Source organism: Bactrocera neohumeralis, chromosome 4 (genome assembly GCF_024586455.1).
Source record: "Bactrocera neohumeralis isolate Rockhampton chromosome 4, APGP_CSIRO_Bneo_wtdbg2-racon-allhic-juicebox.fasta_v2, whole genome shotgun sequence".
Classification (NCBI taxonomy): domain Eukaryota; kingdom Metazoa; phylum Arthropoda; class Insecta; order Diptera; family Tephritidae; genus Bactrocera; species Bactrocera neohumeralis.
In genome coordinates this window covers 18,594,133-18,620,488 of record NC_065921.1, presented here as the reverse complement: position 1 = coordinate 18,620,488, position 26,356 = coordinate 18,594,133, and the positions used below count along the sequence as shown (strand labels likewise).

The following is a 26,356-nucleotide window of genomic DNA, read 5'->3' as shown; positions in this document are numbered from 1 at the left end:
AATGTAGTTTTTTTTAGTCCGGGTCAATTTTGATCAAATAGCTAAAAATTTAATATTTGAATCAGATGATACTATACTCACATCGGAGTTAATTACAGTTTAATTTTAAGATTTTAGTAATAAATGCTAAAACAAAGGTGCTATACATACATATATTTTGTTCAAAAGGGTTTTTTATAAAAAATAACACACTATTTAATAACTTACTTCATTATATAATTAATAAAGTAGAGAGCAGAAAAACTGTGTTTACATTCATAGAAATAACCTCCAAGCGTACTTTTGGTGGTTCTTCGCCCGCTTCACCGAAAAATAAATAAATGCTGTTGATGACGTTTTCTTCCACGCCATTTATTCTCATATCTGCAGGCCAACACGAGCTCCTCATAGCAGTCATATACAAACAAACACACACATACATATGTATATGTAAGTAGTGCGTTAAATAAATAATACTCTCGTGTTTTTGCACTAGCCGGCCATTTGCTGTAATTAGCATCATTAGTGCCACTTTCCGCACTTTCCGGTGGTATTAACCTTTTTGTGGACCCACTCTTTTTATTATCACACAAAAGCGCTCACCCACCTACATGTTTATGCTTCTATATACTATACATACTTTTATATGGAAAAGTGTAATTTAACTTGAATGGCCTGCAACATCAGTGCGGCTCTTTAAATCTTCGCATTGAAATAAATATCTGCGGTGTAATTAAATAGTGTGTGCGTATGTGTTTGATATTTATGGTGCCATTAAATTAGATAAACAATATGTATACACAAAAGTTATTTGTTCATTTCGGTCATTGTGGTCGGCTTTTGTGCACTTCTCTTGCTTCATTGAACTCAATTAAAATGAAAGTAAATCTCTGAACGCCAATGACTTTTCGTCGAACATATGTATGTGCATTGTATATGGTACGAACCTCGGTGTATACTGATATATGTGAACATGTGCAGATAAGTTTCGAGTGGAACTTCTATCATCATTAAGTTTTGTGGTAAGATAACACGGATATTGGTGACATACAATGGGACTTTTTCTATTATCTTACATAATTTATTATTTTTCCATATTATTTTGAGTTCACTTTTTTGGACTTTGTTAATAATCATCCCTATAAATAGGTAAAGTACTATGCAACTCCTTACGACCTCATTGAACTAATAAAATACTTTCAGAAATAAAAAAGCTTCCACACAAGAACTTGATTTGGATCGGTCAGTTTGATTGACAGCTATATAGTGGTCTGCGTATGGGCGGTGTGCAGGTTCTTAGTGAGAAAGGACTTGTTCGAAATTTCACAACGATATCCCTAGAACTGTGTCAATAGTTCCCGTATATGCAGACACACTGACAGACATGGCTAGATTGATAAGATTTTCTTAAGAGCTTCTTCAAAATCAAATCTAGTTTTTCCTCTCTTCTTTTTTACTGGCTTAGACAACGCTTACGAGGTTATAGTCGAGTTAACAACAGCGCGCCAATCGTTTCTTATTTCGCGCCAATTCGAGATACCAAGTGCAACCAGGTCTTTCTCCACCTGATATCTCCAACGGAGTGGAGGTCTTCCTCTGCTTCCACCGGCGGGTACTGAATCCAAAACCTTCACATCTGGAGTATTCTCTTGATTCGTTGAATTATGTCAATGCCGCCGTACATCTCGTTCAGCTCATCGTTCCATCCACTGCGGTACTCGCCTTTGCTAATGCCAAAGGACCATAATTTTTCTGCAAAACTTATCTCTTGGAAATTCTTAAGGCCGACTCATCAGATATTGTTATTGTTCATGCCTGGTCGTTCCCAATCCTGACGGAGATTTTGGTATTGCTCAACGTTAGTTTACACAGCTGTATTAGTTTTCCGGAGATATCGAAATTAGACATCGCGGCATGAAGGCAACTCCTTTTCATGCTATCAAATGCAGCTTTAAAATCGACGAAGAGGTGGTGCGTTGAATGTAGATTTTCCAGGCCTAAAACCACACTGAAAATATCCAATCAGTTTGTTGATCGAAGGCTTCAGTCTTTTCCACACTAAGCTCAATAAGACCTTTTGTGCGATATTAAAAAGGTTTATCCCACGGTATTTGGCGCGGATTGGGGGTGCACTTTTGTGGATTGGGCAGAGCACACTTAGGTTCCAGTCATCGGGCATGCTTTCTTTGACGCTGTATTTGAATAGCTCGGCCGGTAATCTATCGGCTCCTGTCCTTTGGTTGTTCTTCAAGCGGGTAATTTCTATTCGAACCTCATCATAGTCGGGTAATGGAACATCTATTCCATCCTCATCGATTGGGAAACCGGACTTCTCATCTCCAGATGTTACCTAGAAGAGTATGCTCCGATCTTGAAATCGTCCATTAATAGCTGCATTCTTTTGTAAAATTTTCGATTTTTCGTAGAAATTTCGAACATTGCCAGGTAGGCTGTCTGCTTTCTCTCCTATTCTTTCGACCTTTACAAAAACCAACGGTTTTGCTTGCAGTTGTAAGTAAGGAGCTTGAAGTGAAATCCCACAGTTTCCTTATACCGAGTTGCTGATGAGTAGAAAAGCATTTCACTGTCGATTGTGATAGTAGCTTCTCAACCTGAACCTTTTACAAAGAACAAACGATCACGTACCTGGAGATCCAAATTCATCAAAGACATCATTACAGATGATGAAATGTGGGTTTATGAATAAGACGTCGAAACTGCGCAACAATCTAGCGCATAGTGCTACAAAAATGAAGCGAACCAAAATTCGTTGAAGGCACTGAAGGTCAGCCTAGTTCAGGCTTATACACTTATACACATGTTGTATAAAAAATTGGATTAAGCATTGGCATGCTTGTATTGACTCCGGTGCCTATTTTTTAAAGAGGCAATAAAAATTTATATTAAAATGAGTGAAAATATCAGTCCGGGTCAAATTTGTTCAGATGATGAACTCAGATATCGCCTCCATTTCTTGAAAATCCAATGCATTTCCTATCAAACGCTCTTAAAAAAATATATTGTAGGCTATTTTTCTTCATTTCGATACATATACATACATACATATGTACATACATACATACATACATATCAAAGTTTAATATTAGAATTTATTTATTTTAAATTTATAAAATTACACTTTTTTAATTGCCGCTGACTCTCGGCATACAAGTAATAAGCCCCCGAACATACATAACTACTCTTGTCTATTTGATTATTTTTGTCGAAAATCTTGTCCATTAAATTGGTATATTTAAAGCTGGATGCAGTTGCATTACACCTTAAATTTCCTGTATGCCTCATTTCACTAATTAAATTTCAGCCAGCAATGTAATTTTTAACAATTTCCTCGCCTAAAAATGAACATTTCGGAAGGGAAAAAACATTTATGAAGCACGAAGACATGATAAACTGCCACCAACGCTCATTAAATGACAGCTACTAATCTCAACTTTTAAGGCAAGCGTATTAATGCTGCTCGCACAAACAGCCGTTAGCTGTGAGGCGGTAAGTCACAGCAGTGCATGCGTTGTAACAAAGTTTCAAGGATTTATGGCGAGTCCACACCACAACAAAGCAGTGAATTAAAGAAGACCGTTGGAGCAACAATGGCACGCACAATGCTGGACTTTCGCATGGCAGCAGCGACACTTACATATTCACATACATACAAACAAACACACATACATACATACTTATGTGTGAGCACACAGTGTCTACAGAACCGTCAGCAGTCATTTCATGGGCAATGCGGTCATTGTTATTGCAACATTAGTATTGCCAACATTTGCATACACAAACAAATGTAATGAAGACTCATCGTTGGCAAATGCTTTCGAGTGTCGGCTGGTGTGAGCGTTTAAATTGAGTGAGCGTATATTTTTCGCTTATTTGTTTGTTTATTATTTTTGCTGACGTGTGTACATATTACAGCCACCATCGCGGTCTGAAAGTTCAACATTTACTAACGCCCACACCTACACCAACAGCAACAACAACAACAATAATAAGTACAAGATTTTCGCCAATGCGAACATTTTATTTGCGCAATTATAGCGCTTTATGGCGCGTGTGTTTGTATTTTGGCTTTTACTACCAGCCATTGGCCTTTTGGTTTCGCACCATACCCCATCCCGTTGCCATTTGACGTTGTTTATTTTTGTACACTATTCATTCAGACGTTATTCATCTTCGTCTATGCGTGGTCGCTGCCCTTCGCATTGTGGCGCTTCTGTATGGAAGGTGCGCATTTCGGGTGTTAAGACACCCTAGCACCAGTAAGCTACCACGCACCTGCTAAGGACTTTATGCTGCCAAATGAGATGCAACGTGAACAGTAGCGGTACAACACAGCGTGTCGTGGGCATACAAGTATTTACAAACACTTCTCAGCGTCTGCGGCTAATGGAGATTTTACCGAGAAACATCGCATGACTTTGTAAGAAAGCCATTAGCATTTAAGACACTCATACCCATTATACCTTTGTAATACATGAGTGAGCGCTTCGAGTTTTGGCGTTCTTTGTTCATTTTTTAAGTCAAAATATGCATGACTCCTAAATTCATTAGCATTTAAAGCTTTGGCAGCATTTAAATTTTTTGCCTCGTGTCCTTCAACTAAATATGCAGAAATTTAATTGAATAAAATACTCGCAAGTTGTAATATATATGGTATACGTAAGTAAATATGTATGTATTTAAGTATTAGAGAGGTCTAAGGATCATAGCAAGTAGTAGTAGATGGATTTTAAAAATTATCTTTATATTAATTTAAAGACTTTCAGAAATTTCAGTGTATTTTTTAGAGAGTAGAAAAATATAAATATATATAAAAATATAAATATATCTAAAAAATATAGTAGACCTATAACTACAAGTATATTCGTAGGGTATGCCAGAAGATGGTGAACTTGAGTATTATTCCCTTCTGTGCGGAATTCTTCTATTTAATATGAAGAAAAATTCCTCCGAAAGTCAGCGTATTTTTCTGAAAGTTTATGGTGAACATGATATATGTAGTTGAGCGCATGTGCCAAAAGTTGTTTGCAGAATTTAAAAGTGGTGATTCTTGCTTGGAAGACGAGGAAGGCCTTGGGCAGTTTGAAGATGAGGAATTTGAAGCATAGCTTGATGATGATTTTTGTCAAATACAAGAAGAGCACGCAGCATCTTTGGGAGTCACTCAAATAGCCATTTCAAAATATTTTAAGCTACTGGATACATTCAAAAGCGAGGAAATTGTGGGGACGTATGAATTGAAGCCAAGATACGTTGAAAATCAAATTTTGCATTACAGAAATGTTGTTTGAACGCTTAAAGAAAAAATCGTTTCTGCATGGGATTGTGGCAGGTGATGTGAAATGGATCCAATACGACAACCCTGAACTCAAAAAATCATGTTAAAAAACTGCCCAACCAGCCAAATCAACGGCAAAGTCAAACATCCATGGCGCCAAGATAATATTTGGTGGGGTTTTCAATAAGAGTGCTACAAAAGTTTCAATTTCTTTTGCATGGCCACCACAAGCCGATCCGATTCTCAAGCATGCATCGGCCGATACTGCTGCAATTTCACGTTCGATATTCCTACGAAGTTCATCAATCGTCACTGGCTTGTTGGCATATAGTAAACCATAGACTTGACGTAGCCCCACAGGAAATAGTCTAATTCATGCATTAGCGGCAGCACTTCCTCGTCCCACTGGCATGGGAACATTTTGTACTGTGTTCAGACAGAACGATTATGAACGTAGCGCTCTTAAAGCTGAGGCTACTGGCTCCGAATTTCGGTAGTAAATTTTTATAATTTCGACTCGTTGTTGGATCGTATATCTTTCCATCATTAAATGGCAAACCTTACTGAAGAGATGTGTCAAAACAGCGGGAAAAAGTATCGCGTCGTTTGGTGTTTCTATCGAACCACACTTCTGTAATATGCGACTAGACACGAGGAAATTTTTTACTATTTTTATTATTGCAAGAAATGTAATTTCGTGTAACACATTAACGGTAAAATTTCAACCGAATCGGATTGGTTTGGTTTTGACCGCGCGTGGAATTCAGAAACAATCGAAAAAGAAGAATAACGGTGAACGGCCGTCAAAAATTGATTTAATGAATTTCAATGTGGTCACATTTGATTTTTAATAAACATCGCCCAGCTGCCATTAACGGAACTGCCACTGAGTATACGGAGCAAATGTCGATGATCTTGTATTGTTAGACCGTCAATGGAAGAATAATCATCTCAAATGACTGATGTAAGAATGCTTTTGGTGTCGCATTTTTTCACCTCTAACAACAAGTGCAACCGCGAGACCATTTTACAGTTTGGCACTCCTTTATCAAAAGGCGAAAGAGTGTCTGCATCATTTCGTGATTTATGACAAAACAGGAATCCAGTGTTAAACACTAGATACTAAGAAACCGTCGTAACAGTGGACTTCTTTTGATGAATCTACTCCAAACAAGCAAGGAAGGAATAAGTTCGGGTGCAACCGAGCATGTTATATTCTTGCAACTTTCAGGAATCAAAGCAAGGGAAATACCTTAAGATGTAAAACGTCAACCTGAGGATCGAAATCCAAGCAATTTTATATACATATAAATACTATATATAACTCATATGCTGACAGACACATAAGGTTTGATATAAACACGAAAACCATTATATGTATGTATATGGAAGTTGGGGCAGTATCGACCAAATTTTATCTATTTTTTCCAATACCACAAACTGTTAACATGTCACATACTAAATAACTAATCATATAGAGTAAAGTCAGTCGGATGTTCGAAAATCCTGATATTAGTTATATGGGGGGTAAGTCAAGTTTTCACTCAAATTTATTTATTTTTGGCACAAAGATACACAACTATGAGTAAAACACGCTTGCTAATTTTCATTGAGATAACTCACATATTGGTGATATATGCGGTACAAAGTCACACGGAAGTTCCATTATCTTTATATTAGATATATGGGGACTAAGGGAAGTATTGGTCCGATTCAACCCGTTTTTGACATACAGACATACCATTGCCAGAGAAGTGCTATCCCGGAATTTCAATTACATATCTCAGACATTGACCGATATTTTCTAACAAAAGTCAACTATAGGTACCGGGGTCTAAATATTCGTTAATATATTAATTGCTTCTCGATTTGCGTACTGGAAACTGAACGAATCAAATATGCCAAATATGAGTTTTATATCTTAATTAGGTGCTTAATTATGGCACTTTATAGGTTAATACGATTATACAGGTTAATGACGATTTGTGGGCGTGGCAGTGGTCCGATTACGCTCATCTACGAACTCGAACTTTTTTTTGTACTAAGAAACCTGCATACCATGAGGTATCATCGAGATATCTCGATTTTTACTCAAGTTACAGCTTGCACGGACGGACGGACAGACAGACAGTCAACCGGATTTCAACTTTTCTCGTCACCCTGATAATATAATCCTATATTATATATATATACTTATATATCTCTCGATTAGTTTTAGGCGATACGTACAACCGTTAGGTGAACAAAACTATAATACTCTGTAGCAACTGGTTGCAAGAGTATAAAAAGTTGTAGTTTGTTCTATCATCAGCCAGAAATATGATGACGAGCGATTTCTGGGATTCACATGGTGCTATCAACATCGACTTCTTGAATAAATAAAAGATATTACATGCCACTATTGTGTTGAATTAAAGGACCTTTTCGAGCTGAATTGCAGAAAAATGGTTCGGGTTGGCGAAGATAAAACTACTCTTCTATCATGACAACGCATCGGCTCACTGTTCAGCTATCGCCATGATCAAAATGCTAAAAGTAGGCTACAAAATGTTGTCCATTCATTCTCTTCTCCCTCTTTGGCCCCATAATCAAAAAAAAAAAATTTAAATTTTAGTCGAATGCAGAGTATATCGCCAACACGATGGGCTACTTTGCAGACCTCCAGTAAAGAGTTAAAAAAGTAGGGTATGTATTATCTAGCTGAAAGGGACTTGTTAAGACATAAATAGCTATTTTTCTAAAATTTTCGATTTTCCTTTGTAGACTAAGCCACTATAATCACATGTGCTTGAACTGCTTTTCCCCATGTTGTTTAAAGTTTTGGAAAAAAGTTAATTTAGTTGATTTTTCGGCGGTCAGAAGTGATGTTATTTTAAAAATTTTTCAATTATTACTAGTTTTTAAACTAGTTCGAATTATTCATGAACCTAATTTAAATTTAAAAAATTAAACTAGCAAATTGCCATTAAGCTAAATTAATCTGCTAAAATGTAGGGCACGGTCCTCAAGGCACATGTGTCTTATTTGACATTGCGAAGAGATATTGCAACACTTATTTACAAAGCTGCTTCACTTAGCTAAATGCTCGCCCTATATATCCACACACACAACCATATTAGATGCTCAGATTAAATATAGCCGAGAGTTAATTGAAGCTGTCACTTGTCAAGCTAAACAAAATTTAAAATTGTGATGGAATAAAAAAAGCAACTTTCATTAAAATGGTGACGCCAAAACAGTTTACAAAATGAGAAAAGACAAAAAAGTGACGTGAGCACCCTGCTGCCTCTGCCTTTCAAAATTGAGACACCCTAAAACTTTTGGCTTACATCACGTGTGTATAAGCGTGTATATAAAATGAAATCTGTAAGCTTGAACTATATGAGAAATACATTGTATATTACATATATACATATACACATACAGACATCAAGTTGTGGATTAGTATGTCGTAGGACTTACCATCAAAGCCACATATCCATGCACGCCATTGTAGGTGCGCAGCATCTGATATAATTCACCAGTGCAATAGTCATGGCATTTAGGTAGAGTCGTCTCCTGCGTGTGATTGGGATTCTTGTACTTCTCCACTAGTTTCATGAAATCTCGAAACTCATCGTCGGTTACCAGTTTCTCCCAATTAGAGAGATTCACATTGGGCAACAGGTCGGATGACAGCATCGCGTGTGCTGCCGCACTCAATAAAGCGGTATTCGATGTCATCTTGTTGCTTTCGTTTTGTTTTGCCGCCGGTTATATGAGTGGAAGAGCGGAGGCGTCCTTGTTGAATTAAGGAGGAGGAATTAACTTTTCCGTTGCGTGGGTGAAAAGTGCAAAAATGTGTTCGGCGAACTGGAAAAAGCGAAACAAATACTTCGGTTAGAATTTGTAATTTCTTGCGGCTTAGATTTGGGGTTAGATTTAAAATTTATGTGACATATACATACATATAACACAATAAGAGTAATTTGTAAGATAAGTGCATGACTTTTAAAAATATACCCTACGGAATTTTAAAATATTTTTTCTTATATTAATTTCAGCACTGATTTTATAAGTTTGATCGCAGTATTTGAGTTGTACTCAAGTGATTACTACTACATGGGCCAAGGTAGATGTAAAACCAGCAAAATCAGCATATCCAATCTTCTGTGATATTATAGGCATATTCGAAATCATCACATTATTGTATTTTTGGAAATTTTTTCCGGATTTCTTAAGTGATCTTCAACTGAACTCAATTTTCACTATACTAAAGATCTAGGAGTTCATATCTTTGGTTAATCGAATTTACAAAGCTGCGTGTAACTATGTCAGTCAACACTTATGCGAATGATATCACAAAGGATCGGTTCTGAAGTGGGATCCTCATCGCTGCGGAGTTCAACCCAGAAATCTAATTAAGTTAGTTGATCCTAAATCGATGAATCACACTTGGACAGTTATTCGTTCTTTGTGTTACGCATAAACTCCTTAAAGTGGATCACCAGATACTTATAGATCGACGAAGTGTTTTGTGTTTACCACAAATTTATTAAGACGGTTAATATCAATCGCAACAACTTCGCTAGGCGCGGCAATGGTGTGTCTACGGAGATACTATTTCAGTCTCAGTCTGACAAAAGCCGGGCAATATAAAAGAAAGTGAAAAGATGATTTCACCTAGCCTTCCTCTACACAGGTTTCATAAAAACCCTCCGATAGAATATTTTGCCGCACTGCGTGTGAACCTACTGAACAGTGTTCCGGCAGAACATCTATAATTGTGGCAATATTGACTTTGCTAAGAACCAATAGTTTGGAGGGCCCTTTACTTTTCGGATCAGAGAATCTTACCATCGCACAAGTTCTGGTTTTTGACCACTACTTGCTGAGCTCACTGGAGTTCCAAAGGTACAACGCTAGAACACAAGAAGACAACGTAAAACCTGCTCGCTTTCAAAAGGATGAAATTGAGGAAAGGGTATCCTCCTTAGCAAGCTCATCGGATTTGGAGTTTCCGGTGATTCGGCTGAGGCCGTGCTCGCACACAAGTCTAATATGGAAGTAGCTTGAAGTTATTACTAATGAGATCATTCACTCCTTAATTAACTTTGAGTGCAAAGTCAGCGAGCTTAAAGTTAGTATATCCGCTCGGCTATTGGAGTGAATGCACAGCTCGCTGAGGGAAGCTGCACTTCGGAGCAGTATATCTACTGCTGCCTTGATGTCAGCCACCTCTTCTTAAAAGACGGTACAGTATCTGAAGCCTGAATTGGAGCTGATGGAGGGCTCCCGGTAGAAGACACCACTCTGCCTTGCTCTTAACTTCGATTCATCCACGAAACAGGTCAATTCTGACTTCGCCCACTCCGCAAATAGATCGAAAATCGAAGTAGTGAAAAATTTTAGTGTGTCACTGCCCGAGACGCCTCACATATACAGGTTCTCTAAGTCTAATAGCAATAGTCCTCGCCTAAGGATATTGGTTGATGTTTTAACTGTTTTTAGGAAAAGTAGTTAAAGTTAAGAAGAAGGAGTGGTCGTAGTTTAACTTTGTCATTCTGATCAGTTTCATCAGGAACCCAACATATATTTCGATAATTTTTGGATATGGGCTAAAGTACAAGGTGCGTTCCAAAGTAAACAGGACTTTAAAAAAAAACATAAAAAAATGGTTTTTTTTTTGGCAAAATAAAAGTTTTTTATTCAAAATAGTCTCCTTCCGCTTCAATACAGTTCATTGCACGGTCCAAAAGCATGCCGAACGGGTGTTTTAGCTCGTATGCCAGTATGCCGGTGCAAGTCTTTTGAATGACCTCTACGTCATTTCCTTTCGTGGGCAAATGCATTTTTCCGAAAAGGAAGAAGTCGCACAGTGCCATATCAGGTGAATATGGGAAGTATAAAGGAAGTTTTTGTCCTTTTTGACCTCCTTAATGATATTCGAATGTTGGATTCTAGCAATTTTTGGTCGTCAGTCAATTTGTGCGGAACAAACCGTGCACACACCTTTCGTAAGCCAAAATGTTCGGTCAAAATGCCATAAATCGATGTTTTGGAGATGTTCAATTCCATTTCCATGAATTTCAATGATGATTTCGGCTGATTTTTGATGAATTCACGCACAGTTTCAATGGAATTTCCGGTGATTACGGATTTTGATTGGCTCACATGTTGATCGTCATTTATGTTCTCTCGCCCACTTTGAAAACATTGAAAGCACTCGTGCAATCTGCTACGGGATAGGCAATCATCGCCATAAACTTGTTTCATGAATTTAAACGTTTCGGTAAAAGTTTTACCAATTTTAAAACAAAATTTAATGTCGGCTCTTTGCACATTTTCACCGATAACACAAACATACTGACACTTAAAACGCAATAACTGCACTTCCAATCTATGAAATGTCATGAAATTCTCACTGAACAATCGATAAAAATAGCAAATTTTAACGCACTAGTCGACATATAGATGGCGCCACCAGGGGGCGCTACATTCCTGTTTACTTTGGAACACATCTTGTATTATACTGTTGGGATGGAAGTGCTCTCGTTTCCTTAGATATTTGGTCCGGTACCAGAAAAAAAAACAATTCATTCAATAAAATGGAAATCACTTTTGTCGCTATCTCGACAGATAAGTAATATTTATATTATCGTCTTTTCTAAATACTTTTGCCTCTTTAATTTGCTCAACTTTAAATGTGAGAATTTGCAAAAATTTCTTACGGTAACTAGTAGACTATATTCGCTTTATTAATTTTATTCATTTTAATTATACTGAAATATAAAACACACTGTTCTCATAATTTTTGTAATAATTCTTAAAAGACATTTCGATTAATTTTGCGTAAAAAAAAACATAAAAAATAGAAACAGAGCTAGCAGCGAATAAATATGTTTATACAATCATTTGTCGCTCGCCATTAAAATCTCAATTAATTTTCCGTCAACATTGCGTGCATTAATTGCGGCAATTAAAGTCGCAAGATTGGAAAATTTATGGTGCTAATTTAAGCGGCCGTCGGCTGGGCGTGAGCATAACCTGTTGACCTGGAATCAATACGATTGCAGCAGCACATAATTGCCAGACATAATTGCTGCATCTACTGGGAATGTTACATAGCACTTTTATAGTAAAAACTTTAACAATTATATTTAATTACATATCTTATATATTATTATTATATATAAATTAAAGTTAATTTGGTTATGTGCTGGCTGGTTTTGAATGTGCTGTTTTTCTATTTTTTGAGTGAAGGAATTTTTGTCAACGAATACTACTTATATTATTAGTTTATTATATGTTCGAGGTAAATATTAGTTTATTGCATTAGGGTCCAATTACTAACATAGCTATTATAACTCGGCGTATATTGAGTTTGAACTGGTCAGTCATTGCTGAGTTATCAGTAGAGTTTACTGGCTTGTTGAACCCAAACAAATAAATATTAAAGTTGAGACTGCTGACTCCGAATTTCGTTGTTGGATCGTTTATCTTTTCGAGATGAAATTGCAAGTCTTACTGAAGAGAAATGTCAAAAGAGCGGTAAAAATTATGGCGTCGTTCCCTGTCCCTATCGGTCCTTATTGAAAGCCCCGTTAGTAGCGTAAAGGAGTCAAATTATAGTATCTAAGTGGCAGACATGATTCGGATATCTTAGACTCAGAATCAAATTTAACCCGAACTGGTCTATATAAACTGCGCGCACAAACCGAATCGCTAAAAATGTTTTCTCTAGATTGGTATAACCTTTTTATGTTCGTATGAGGCTTCATCTTAATATGTCAATTAATGTGTGTGTTTGGCCGCTAAGAGAATTAGATTAAGGCACAAAGCCTACAGAGAAGGTGGTGAAATCATCGAAGACGTGCCTCATGCGAGTCGTCCATCCACCTCTTGAAAATCGTCGAGCTGGTATCATAGAGATAACAGACGATCTCGACATATCTTGTGGACCGACTCCAGACTTTTTGGTTAATATTTTAGGTATAAAGCAAAAGAACTGAATGTAATCGGCTCTCAAAACTTGAAACGCGTTTTTCTCAAAACGTTGTTTTCAGAGTCGGTGAAAAAAACTTACCAAAACGGTTAGACTGGTTGCCTTAAAATTTTCACACGACTTATATTCGGCGGGTGAGGATCATTAATAAGAGCTTTGATAAAATTTTCAATTTTTTATGTCCCTTCGAAGCGTAATTTTTTTGCACAAAACACGACTTTTTTAGAAATAAGCTATTTTGCTAAAAATCAAAATGTTTATTAGTCCTTCTATTATTTATGATTATGATAATACCTATTTTGTTGGTTTATGATTTCAAATAATTTGAAGCAGAAATATCTTCCTTTCCGGCAAATATATTTTTAGAAAGTTCTCCTGAAGATCGAACACAGGATCAAGGGAATTTAAATTTTTGAAAATGAATTGCCGATTAAAAAGTTAATTCAATTCTGTAAATGCACATTTTTATACGGCGAACAGAAGGGTGGCTAAAAAACGAATGTTGTATCGCTTCATGCTCCGAAAAATTGATTGGTAAACAGCTCTAAGCAAGGCTCTTAATTGTGATAGGAATGTCCTCCGCCTGCCGGTTTTCTATTTTTTTCTTATTATCAAATAGAAAAATTCAGATCTCGCCTCCAACTACTAGAAAACATATTTCGTTTTATGGATCGTGCATAAAATTTCTCTCTAACGGTTTTTTCGTAAACCTAAAGATATAGCGATAGAAGTTAGACTATTTTAAGGCTGACTGTCTCTCTGTCCGTTCGTGCAAGCTGTAACTTGATATCCCGATAAAACTTGGTACGCGCGTTCCTTGAAAGAAAAAATTGTGAATTCGTAGATGGGCCACTTTCACGCCCACAAAAGATCATTAAAGGAAAACATACAAAGTGTCTTCACTAAGCAATAAATTAAGATATAAAACTCGCAAATACTATAAGAAATACGGACAGTGTGAAAACGAATGAAATCGGATGGTAACACCGCTCACTCCCATATAATGGTACTGTCAAAAACTTCTAAAAGAGCAATAAATCAATAACCAAATATGCCAGAGATATTTTACCCCCGAAATGGTATGAGAGAGATTTAATGGAGTCGGTGTCAAAATTGGACGATAGACATGGCAGCGCCCACTTGTAGGCGAATCCGCATATCTCGTGATCTGTCGATCCAATCGATTTCGAGCAAAGTCGGTCATAACATCCTACTAACAGTCCTACATCACAGAGAATCTTTTCCTGATAATATTATCACTGTGCATCAAAAATGCTTTGAATCTGGTCAATACTTCCCTTAGCCGCCCATACCTATATACATATATGTTTATACCGCATATATCGGCCAATATGAGTTATATTAATAAAACTGAAAGAGCGTGTTTTTCTTGTAACGGTGCATATCTGCGCTTAGAATGATTAAAATCAGGTGAAAACTCTGCCTAGTCCCCACATAACCTACAAACCTTATATACCCGAAGGTACTTCTCTGGCTTTAATCCTGGCAAATTGCAAGAGTATGAAGTGTTCGGTTTTACCCGAACTTTGTCTTTTATTACTTGTTTTTGCTTGTATTTATTTAGTAGAGCCTTGAAATTAAATGTGAATGAATTTTATGAATTTAATAATTTCTGCATTTGTTGCCTTACTACGCAAAACCAAACTAATTTAAGTCGCCAGACATAAATAGTAGAAGCAAAGCATAAATTCAAGAAGAAAGCAGTAAACTTGAAGAAAAGCCAAATAATTCTTATAAGTGTATGTAACTAACTAGCCCTGAGCTCTAGACTCAGCCAGTCAGCTAAACGAATCTCAGGAGACACAATTAGTGCATGACGCCAAGATTGTTGTTATTATTGTTTGTGTTGTTAATTTTTTTTTATTTTATTTGTTATTGTTTTTGTTGCTGTTGGTTACTATTACCTGCCAGCTGTCAGATAGTAACTTTATTAATAAGCATTAACACATGACTTGGCTATTCTCAATGAATTGAAGTGTTATGGCGCCGATGGAGGCGTAATAGAGGGGTTCATGGGTGTTGTGTTGTTGGCAAAATCACGGCACGTGCTGGTGCTCACACCAGCAAATGCATAACATAGTATTATATATTTGTTGTATGTACGAATGTTTTGTATTTTTTTCTCTTCTTCTTTTTGTTGCTATATTCGTTTTCATAAGCAAATCTAGTCATTCGCTCTTTAATATATACATATATTATATATTTATGATATATGTATGAATATATCTTCTATTGGTGTACCAGACAGTCCTCGAGCGATGTTATCGCTATCAATTTTGTGTTGCGTGCACACGAATGAGTAAAATTGATTGCAACAACTTTTGCTGCACAAATGTGGCAAAAAAAATAAGTAAAAATATTTTCTCATGTTCAGTTTTTGTACTGAGATTACGGGCAACACAGTAGAACAACAAAAACAAGCAATTGCTGCATTCGATGTTGAAAGATGCCCCTCGTTGATGTTGAACTACATAATAGATATGAAAAAAAGTGTTTTTTTTTTGCAAAAATATTCAAATGGATGCAAATATTTTGGAAACAGACAGCCATGATCGATCAATGTCGAATTGCTGTGAATGGAGGTGTTGCTGCTGCCATAGCTTGTTTTTGGATAGTGTGTTTCTCTGTAAAAAAGCTTATTGCATTTAAATGGCTGTCAGTGCGCAGGTGTGTTGACAGCTGTGGGCTTGTGTGCTGAACAGACACGACAAGATGCAAAACTACATATCGTCACCGAAAATGCAAAACCACGTATCATCAAAAAAAAAAATTAAAATCGTTGTCAGATATAATAACCAATATATAACCAATTTTATAACATATATGTGAGTGTATGCTAACCAATATATAACCATATTATAACCAAAACTAAAATTTTGGTATGATAACCAATATATAACCATTTTATAACGTGTATGTGAGTATATGATAACCAATATATAACCAATTATAGCCAAAACTCAAATTTTAGTAGGATAACCAATATATAACCATTTTATAACGTGTATGTATGAGTGTATGCTAACCAATATATAACCAAAACTCAAATTTTGTTTCAGTATTAATTTTCTTCGCCTGTAAACTTATGAAAAGTGATGTTAGGTTATTTTGCAGTGTAAGTGACGATATATTGACTAAAATATTTTTTGTTTAATTTATTATATTTTTCTCTGTTTTTTCTGAATTAAATTTTTATTAAAATTTCCACTTAATTTTTCCAATTTCAAAGTCGCCTGCAGCGACTTTGCACCGAAATAAACACTTATCAGCCTTGTTAATCGAAAAAATATTACCGTTTTTATTAGCAGCAATTTGTTGCCACAAAGACATAAATGCAAACATGCACGCACCGTGACAGAAGTGTCAAAAATGTTTTGTTAATTGACTAGGTGGTGGCTTTTCAGCGTCGCTCGCTGGTGTGTCACTTTTGACGCGTTTTGCATATTTCTGCAACTTTTCATATTTCGCCCGCTCGGTTTCTCGGCTCTCATTAAGCGTACGAAACGCATGCAAATCCATTTGTGGCAAGCTTATGACAGCTATGTGTTCTCAATGTATCACAATTGGTCCAATTGTGTGATATCAGCGTTTTTGAATGGCAAATCGCGTAAGCATTGCATTCATATTTTAAGCATTTCGATTTGCCAATGTCACAATGCAGACAAGTAAAAATGTTAAAAATTTGAATACAAATGTGTCAACATTCACTCAACCCAATAAGTGGCAATTCATTTGCTTATGACTTGCGAGGGTCATTTGTGGACCGCACAGTGTCGTGTTGGTGACTAAAAGTGGTTCAATATTAAAGGTTACGAAACAAAATTTTCAGGAATAAATTTTTTTTTTTTCAATTATGTCAAATTTCAAAAAAAAACTTTATAAAAAAATTTTAAGAGCAGCGGAAGAATTGATATAAGTTTTAATCAATTGTGGACATTACCTAGCAGTATACTAAGCGTTGATCTGGAAAAATGTTTACTTTGAGGTGCATATCTAGTGTGTTAGCCTAAAATATGATCTATCAATTTTTTATTTTAAATAAAATTATATGAAATCTCAAATGGTCCTAGAACAGCCGTCCTCTACTGAAGTGGTGATGATCTTCGGGGATGAAAGCATGCATTCAATGACCTACCGCCGAATCAAATTTTTGGTGATAATTATTCAAAGAGGGTTCAGAATGCGTTGATGACGAACCACGTCCTGGTCGGCCATCAACATCAACTGATGATCAACACACGTCTATAAAATAAAGAAATTGGTGCTTGAGAATTATGATTCTCAAGGCAGAGATCTTACTGCCATCGTTAGAATATCGTAAGGTTCAGTGAAAACCATTTTGAAAGATCATTTGGGCCTAAGAAAACTGAAAGCATGATTGGTTCCAAAATAACTAGATTTTTTCGAAAAACAGCGTCGCGTTAACTCTGTGAAACAATGCTTTCCGACTAATATATGCTTACGACCCGGAAACAAATGATTAGTCGGCCGAATATCGTGGCAAAAGTGAACTCAAGCCGAAAAAAACATGTGAAAACAGGTGAAAAATCAAGGTTATGTTCACAGATTTCTTCGACAATCGAGATGTGGTGCACTCCGAATTCCTTTCGACCGGTCAAACTGTCAACAAGGAACTATTTGATTTTTTGCGTCGTTTGTGCGAAGCTATTTGTAAAAAGAGATCGGACTTATGGGTCGACAATTCTTGGTTTTTGCACCACGACAATGCATCTTCGCGTACTGCAAACTCAAACGACTGCTCCGGGGAAACCGTTTTAAGTCAATTGAAGGCATTAAACGTGAATCGCTACGCGCATTGAAGTCTATTCCGAAAATTGACTTCAACAACTGTGTCGTGGATTGGAATAGCGGGACTTCTTCCTCATCGATTTTGAAGAATAAATTAAGAATTTTAAAATTACGAACAAAGTCTTACTATTTTTGCTCTTAGTAGTATATACATGGTGAGTTCCAAAGTAAACAGGAATTTTTGAATCTAGCGCCCTCTGGTGGCGCCATCTACACGACGACTGGTGCGTTAGAATCTGCTATCCAGTGAGAATTTCATGACATTTCATCGATTGGAAGTGAAGTTATTGCGTTTTAAGTGTCAGTATGTTTGTGTTATCGGTGCAAAACGGTGCCAACATTAAATTTTGTTTTAAAATTCATCAAAAATCAGCCGAAATCCGAAATCATCATTGAAATTTATGGAAATGGAATTAAATATCTCCAAAACATCGATTTATCGCATTTTGACCAAACATTTGGGCTTACGGGAGGTGTGTGCACGGTTTGTTCCGCAAAACTTAAATGACGGCCAAAAATTGCTCAGAATCCAACATTCGAAGGACGATTTTTTGACCAAAAATCACATTTTAACCAATAACCACTCCCCGTATTCACCTGGTATGGCACCGTGCGACTTCTTCCTTTTCGGAAAAATGCATTTGCTCATGAAAGGGAAGCGTTATGCAGACGTAGTGGCCATTCAAAAGGTTTGCACCGGCGTACTGGCGGCCATACCGGCCAACGAGCTAAAACACTCGTTCGACACGCTTTTGGACCGTGCAAAAAGCTGTATTGAAGCAGAAGTAGACTATTTTGAATAAAATAAATTGGTTTTGCCGAAAAAACCATTTGTTTTTATATTTTTATGTGTGGCGAGATCGACCGCCTCTGCCAGGTTTTATTATTTACTGAATCTCATTGAAACCAGAAGCTATATTAATTTTTCAACCCGTTGAAAATTATTTCTGACTGCACAATATTTGAGAATGTCACGCTGTTATTCACTTATTAATTAGTTTATGACATAAATACTGGGGATATTTATTTATTACTTGCACTTTATTAGTAAAAACCAATAAATAAGTTGAATAATCAAATTAATTAAAAGCAATTTTCGAAATGAATTCAACAGATGACGATTGAAGAAAAGCCTTAAATAGCGTGTTACATGAAAACAACGTCAGTATATACAGACAGACAAACTGACGGACATAGCTAAATCGTCTCAGCACGTCACGCTGGCAAATTCTGTACCCTTTCCCTTACAAACTGTTGAGGAATTAAAAATTGCAAATACTATATATTATAGAATAGAAATATATTATCTTAAATAACCAAATTGCTAACAAAATGTCATTTATTGCTGAAAATATAAGCGTCTTTACAAATTTCTGATGAATGCTACTTAAACACGATTAAGTGTTGATAAGCTGCTAAAACTCATGTATAAAACTATACATATTATTGTTTAAATTTCTTGAAAAGTTTAAAACATGCTGCTGTATTTTTATTTAAACTGCTTTAAATCCCTTTTTACATTTATTAAATCAACTTCCATTAGCAGAAAGAAAGTAATCCTTTTCATATTAGACTTTGGAAATTTGATTTAAGCTTTAAGCGGCTATGCAAACATATACCTTAAAATCACTTTGATGAGATAAAATTTGAAATAACGCTCAAAGACAACCAAAGGAGTTGACTGAGTATTATTAAATAGTATAGAAAAAATAAAAACACACAATTTCAAAAAGAAAAAAATACTTTTTATGAATCGTTGTGCTGTTTTCCAGTTTTTCTAACTAATTGAAACAGTCTAAGTCGATTTAATGGACTTACTTTTAATATTTTGTTTAACTTTATTTTACAATTGAAAATGTATTGCAAAATATCTATATCGACCTTTCTCTAAGATGGGGGAAATTACACAAATTATCCCCATTAATTCGAGTTCACTTACACAATTCTGAAATAATTCCACAGTTTTGCTTTCAAATGATACGGTGGTATGATTCCGTGTTAAATGGCCAAAATATGAGAATCTTTTGACTTCTCGAACCACGACTTAGCCACAATCAACATTAAAATCTCACCCTGATTTTTAGTCGAATTTTCATTTATGCAAGTATATATAATATATTATAAGCTGTGGATATACACGGTCGTCTTTAGGCCAATTTTGACTTATGGAGCACTGGTTTTGTGGCCCACATTAAAACAACAATATTTTATGTGACATCCTTTAAACGGAAATAGGGATGAGGTTTAGTAAGAGACTAGGATACTACCTCTATTTTTGAAAGCGAAGTAGATGCGGAGGTACACTTCAATGATTTTGACATCTCTCTATACGTCTACAAAACTCATAAAAAAGATGTGTAGTGTTCTATTGAAAAATATGGGAGGATTCAGCAAGAAAAAGAGGATACAGAAGCTACAACTATTTTTGTAAATACAGATAGCCAGACGGCATTGCTAGCCTTGTCGTCGTCTAAAATCAATTCCAGCGAAATCTACAATTGCAGGAAGGGTGTAAGCTCATTGGCAGGTCAACTTCAATTGTCCATAATTTGTGCTCTTGGTCACAGGAAAATTTTCGGCAAGCAAAAGTCATAGAAGTTGAAAAGGCTTGGAGTCTCTTTAGACAAATTCGAGGCGAAGTTAACACCACACTCGCTGAGGACGATCAAAAGAGAGTTTTATATACATTTTTTACAAATTGCTCAGAACAGATAGAAATCAATAATAAGCTGCAAAATAGCGAAGAAGGTGTGGACCAAGTATTACAAAACTAGAACCAAGGATTTATTAAACAGTCCAAAGTCTAAGTCTTAAAAGGTAAAAAGTCTTTTGGAAAGCATGTGCCAAAAATTTGTCTGCTTTATAACAATATTTACTGCAGCTGCGACCTAGAAGGTAGCATGGAAACTGTAAAGAAACAGCACTCCTAACTACGATATTAATGGGTGATCCAACTAGATGTACTTTTTTCGACAGATCGTGAGTCGTGTCAAGCTATTTTTGTTTAGTATTGTACCATAGTATTATTAGTCAACATAATCGGCTTACTGAGCATACTATTCACAACACCCATCATATAGGATAATATTCGACCGAATAGACCAGGTCCAGCAGGCAGTGAAGAAAATATAGCAGCCGTAGCTGAGAGTGTACACGAAGACCTTGGAGAGTCGATTTGGCGCCGTTCGCAGCAACTTGGACTGACGTATGGAACCACTTGGCGCATTTTACGTCGAGATCTTAAATTGAAAGCGTACAAAATATAGCTTGTACAAGAACTAAAGCCGATCGACCTTCCCAAGCGATATCTATTGCGGTCAGTGGAACCATCGGTCCATATTTCTTCAAAAATGATGCCGGTAGGAACGTAACCGTCATGCCATGATAACCGATTATTTGATGCCTGAAATTGAAGCTTGTGATCTCGGCGACATTTGGTTTTAACAAGACGCCGCCACTTGCCAGACATCATAAATTATCTAGATTCTTCTTTGAATAGATTTTTGTTTGCTTATTTGTTTAATTTGTTTAAATTTAGTGTCATATGGATAATCGCTGTCAACAAGAACAAAATTAGTTTGGAACCATCTCTGCTTTGCTATGATGAATGTACTATACGGATCTGACATAGTGGTTGACACAACTACCACTAACAATATGAAATTATCGTTTTCGGTCAACATTTCTATTTAAAAGCTGTTTCGCTTTTGCCGACAATAGAAACGAGTGCGTTTCTGAGATGGAAAATCCAATATTGTAAGTCTTTCAATTTCCAAAATGCCTTGCATTTTGCTTTGTAAAATACTTATTGTTCTCTTCATGCTCTATTATGTCAAAATACTGGGAATCCCATCAATAACTGAACACATTTTACAACTGACTCGTGAACATAGTTGCATTCGACTTTTCACACTTAGCCGTAAACAGATAATTAATTAATTGCAATCACTATTGAATTACGTGTAATTGACCTGCCCACTATGTTGTCAGGTAAAACAAGTGAACAAATTAATAACTGGCTTCACTACCCAGCGACAAAATCGCGCGAATTACAAACTTTACAAACATACACACTCCATATAATATCCATATGCCATATAGAGTTTTAATTGCCGTCGGCAGTATTGAAAATGGTATATAAACATAATAATTTATGTGCATAAACACATCCGTTGGGTTGTGGCGCCCCAATCGTTCACACAAATTACATTCGGAGGCAATAAATTACAAGTCATGCCGACGGCCGGAATAACGTCGCACCGAGTGGGCCAATGTGCAGCAAGGAAGGCGACGCAATATTCCAGCCAAGAGCAACCCAAACAAAGTGGTTACAACTGGTCAGCCACAGGCGGGGATCAACAGCCGGTGGTGCGAAATAGAGGTGGTCTACCGTACGACATTATTGCGGCACTATGAACACACATTTGGCGTGATTGCAAAATCGATTAAAGTTATTTGCGCAATTAAGCAGCTCCGGTGAGCGTTTCCGATGAATTTATATACATAGAAATGCGCTACTGTTTAACGGTGACAGCCAAGTGCAGACAGGTCGGCATACAGCCTTTAGTTGATTGACTGCTTGCCACAGACAGACATTCGGTAGCTTCTCATACTTTTGCGCCGTTCGAACAATTGACGGCCCAAATTAAAACATCAATCTACTTAATTGTCATGCTAACTAGGTAAGTGATACTTTATCGAACGAGTTCGACAAATAACAAAATGTTGATAAACACGTTTATATGTTTGACATCGGCGGTTGAAGTGTGACGCTTTTTATTAAAGAGAAGTGACAATTAACAGCCAATGTCTCGCTCATGCAGCCAGCAAATATACATAAATAAATTTATGTCGATAATAAGAAGAGTAGGGGTTCCTTTGAACTTTTCGATTTATTTTTGGAAAATGAATAGTCAACAAAAATAATTTGCTCATTATATAAGGGAGTTGGGACTGGCCATTACCCCATTGGAATCCATTTGATGTGGTTAGAAGTTTTATTTTTATTTTTGTCCATTGTTGAATTTGACTCTCATTCTTTTAGTCGTGCAATTGAAAAATTTTCCATCAAAGTCCAATGCCGACATATTCCGCCAAGGTTTATTTCATCTTTAAAAACTTAAAATACTCCAAACGTAAAGCTTAACTAGCCGCTTGTTTCCTGCTTTATTTTAAAACGACTTAAGATTTTACCCGATAAGATTACTGTGAAATATTTACAAATAAATTTCAGAATAAAGCATAAGATAGTCTCACGCCCACAAACGCCATTAACCGAAAACCTATAAAGTGCCAGTAAAGAAGATCGCAGTGGCAAGGTACACCTGTGGGCAGAAAATTTCGAAAAAGTGGGTGTGGCTCCGCCCTCTAATAAGTTTAAGGGGTTACATACAGTTAGGATTTTCAAAAAATCGATTTTGTTTGCGTTTTCTTCATATATGTACATATGTATGTATATCTGAGTATACACACACAAAATTTCAAGTCGATCCGACGAATATTTTCGAAGTTATAGACACATTAGTGAAGGCGCGCCGACTACATGTAAAGTGCTTTCAAAACTTTAAACTCGTTTTTCTCGAAACGGTGTTTTCAAAGTCGGTGAGCAAGATTTCTCAGAAACGACTGAACCGATGATCGGTCTGAAATTTTTACAAAAGCTTCTTAACTATATTTTTTAGTAATTAATCGAAGGATTTCGCCATCCGATGAAAATTTCTTATTTTTATAAACAATTGAATACCCGAATTTTGGTTGAAAATCGAACCTTTGCGTTGAGTAGCCGCCATTTTGTCAAACCATTTTTTTTGCTAATTCCTGCGATCAATCACAGATTATTTATTATATTAATGAAATTTATTTGGTTTTTGCATTTCAGATGATCCAGTCCACAGATATCGTGCTCACCGCAAGAGGCTTTTTTTTGCGGACCTCTGCAAAATTGGCAATATCAACGTTCTCGATAATTATTTTTGGCAATAAAAAATATGTGAATATAGTTTAAGGTTGTCATAATATACCTGCCAAGTTTCAAATCAATAAACCAAATAGTTTGCTTAGAAAAAATTCTTGAAAAATGCCTTTTTTCGACCTTCAAACTATATATAACCCCTTAATGTACATATCTCCTAAACCACTAAAACAGCAACAAACAAATGAACATAGCACAAATATTATAAGAACTCCCAACGGCATGGAAAAATCTACAGGAACAATGTTTACAAAGAAATAAATTTTTTTATCTAAATAAGCGTTTTTCCAATTGCAACTTTTCTTGCGCTTTCGCCATTATATTTACTTAAATTGACAGTTTGGTGCGGTTTTTGCTCTGGTGGATTCGTGGGCCCGCATTTTTTTCGAAATGAAACTGGTGACTGTCAATGGAGAGCGGTATAAATCAATGATAACCAACTTTTTATGGGCACAATTGGAAGAATTTGATCCTGAGAACATCTAGTTTCAACAAGACGAAGCTACGTGGCAGACAGCACGTGCGGTTTGGAGATTCGATTATTTCAAGAAATTGTGACATTATATGGCCTCCAAGAAGTAGTGATTTAACACTATTAGACTACTTCTTGAGTGGTTATTTGAAGTCATTGGTCTTTAGCAATAAACCAGACTCTCTTCAAGCTTTAGAAGTCAATATTGAACGTGCTATTCATGACATACGACTTGATTTATTGGAAAAAGTGCTCGAAAATTGGGTTAATTAATTCATTCTTGCAAAAGAAGACGTGGTTGAATAATGTTATATTCAGAACTTAATTGTTTCGATTGTACTTCACATTAGTTAAAAAATATTTGAATTTCCTTAACAATTTGTGTATGTTATTTTTTGCAAAGAAATCATATTACTCTTTTTGGAAACCCTGTACCACTAATTTTGTGTGTTTAAGAAGGCAACTTTGAAGACTTTTCTTGTACTTTGCTCTTTAAAGTTAATTTCACGCTGAAGTTTAAATTTTCTTAAGCATTTCAGACTCTGGCTATATATCATCGAAATGAAAATAGATAGCGGAATATATGATACTGTATGAATGAAATAGATTTAAATAACAGATTTATCGTAATATGAGATCGAAGCAATAAATTGCTTTATAAACAAATATTTGATGGGGGTTTCACCGCTTTCAAAACTTTATAACGAATAAGATCTAAAAATAGGAAATCAATTATTTTTCTAATAGATGGCTTTAATAATCTGCATATCGCGTTGTACCTTTAAGTGCGTTCGGGTTACAGCATATGATATTAGAAGATAAGAAACAGTTTTGAGAATGTTTGGTTCGGTATTGTAAAGAGAAAATACATATAAGCCATATTTTGCAGTTTTCTTTCTATAAAGGCGAAATCGCAAGCCAGAGGGCTGAAAATCTGAATAAGTCTTATGGTTCTGATGTACTATAATATGTATGTATAAAGTATAAAATTACACGTAATTTTGGTTTCGTTGATTCCATTTTGGTAATTATGATGTCCAAGATAATAAAAAAGTGAGTTCCTTACGACAACCTCAAGGAAAACCGGTCGCGTTCGAATTGCGATGAGTCGGTGGCCAAGGGGGCAAGTTAATCTTATGAGAATCGACGATTTCCGGAATAACAACTGATTTTGAACAACCTTCATGAAATCCATCTTGAGCGATATTGAAAACATATTGCATGGACATTTGACTTTAAAAAAGAATTTCACGTTGGATCCTACGCAATTTGTCTATCGCACAAAAAAAGGTTCGTGTAGATTGGTCGAGTAAAACGTTTAAAAAGTACGATAGTGGTGCTTTGAAACACGTCTATTAGACGGTTGGTGACATTTGAAGAGAGCCAAATATGCTCGAGAATTGGTTCAGACACATGCAAAAGTAACATTATAACAATAAAAAGTAACAGGAAATTTGAAATAAAACGCAGAATATCAAATTAAGTATTATCCACTAGATATAATACACTTCTGCCAACTATTTATCCAGTTCTCGAAATATTTTTCATAAGATCTTTTTGGGATGACCTTCAGCTCCTTCAGCAAATTTTGTTTTATCTCTTCGATCGAATGATCCACAAGTTCCATTCCGGTGATTGTTGACTGGTTTGCATGTCAAACTCATAAACCAATGTCTCATCGGCAATGATAATGCTCTTCATGAATGTGGGATCGGAAATCGCACGATCGAGCATGCCTAAGGAGACCTATTTACGGTACTCTTTGTAAAAAAAATTCAGCTTTATCGAGGCGACTCCAGCATGAACGCGTTTCATATCCAAAAT

General features: G+C 36.1%; 1 protein-coding gene across 1 annotated transcript in view; it reads right to left on the bottom strand.

The window, feature by feature from the left end:
- Positions 1-26,356, bottom strand: part of LOC126757356 (G-protein coupled receptor dmsr-1) — a 255,974-nt gene that overhangs the window by 27,487 nt on the left and 202,131 nt on the right. The window contains exon 7 of the mRNA XM_050471196.1: positions 8,738-9,127. Within this exon, the coding sequence (XP_050327153.1) occupies positions 8,738-8,998 (261 nt within the window). The 5' untranslated portion in view covers positions 8,999-9,127. The remainder of the gene's footprint in view (positions 1-8,737; positions 9,128-26,356) is intronic.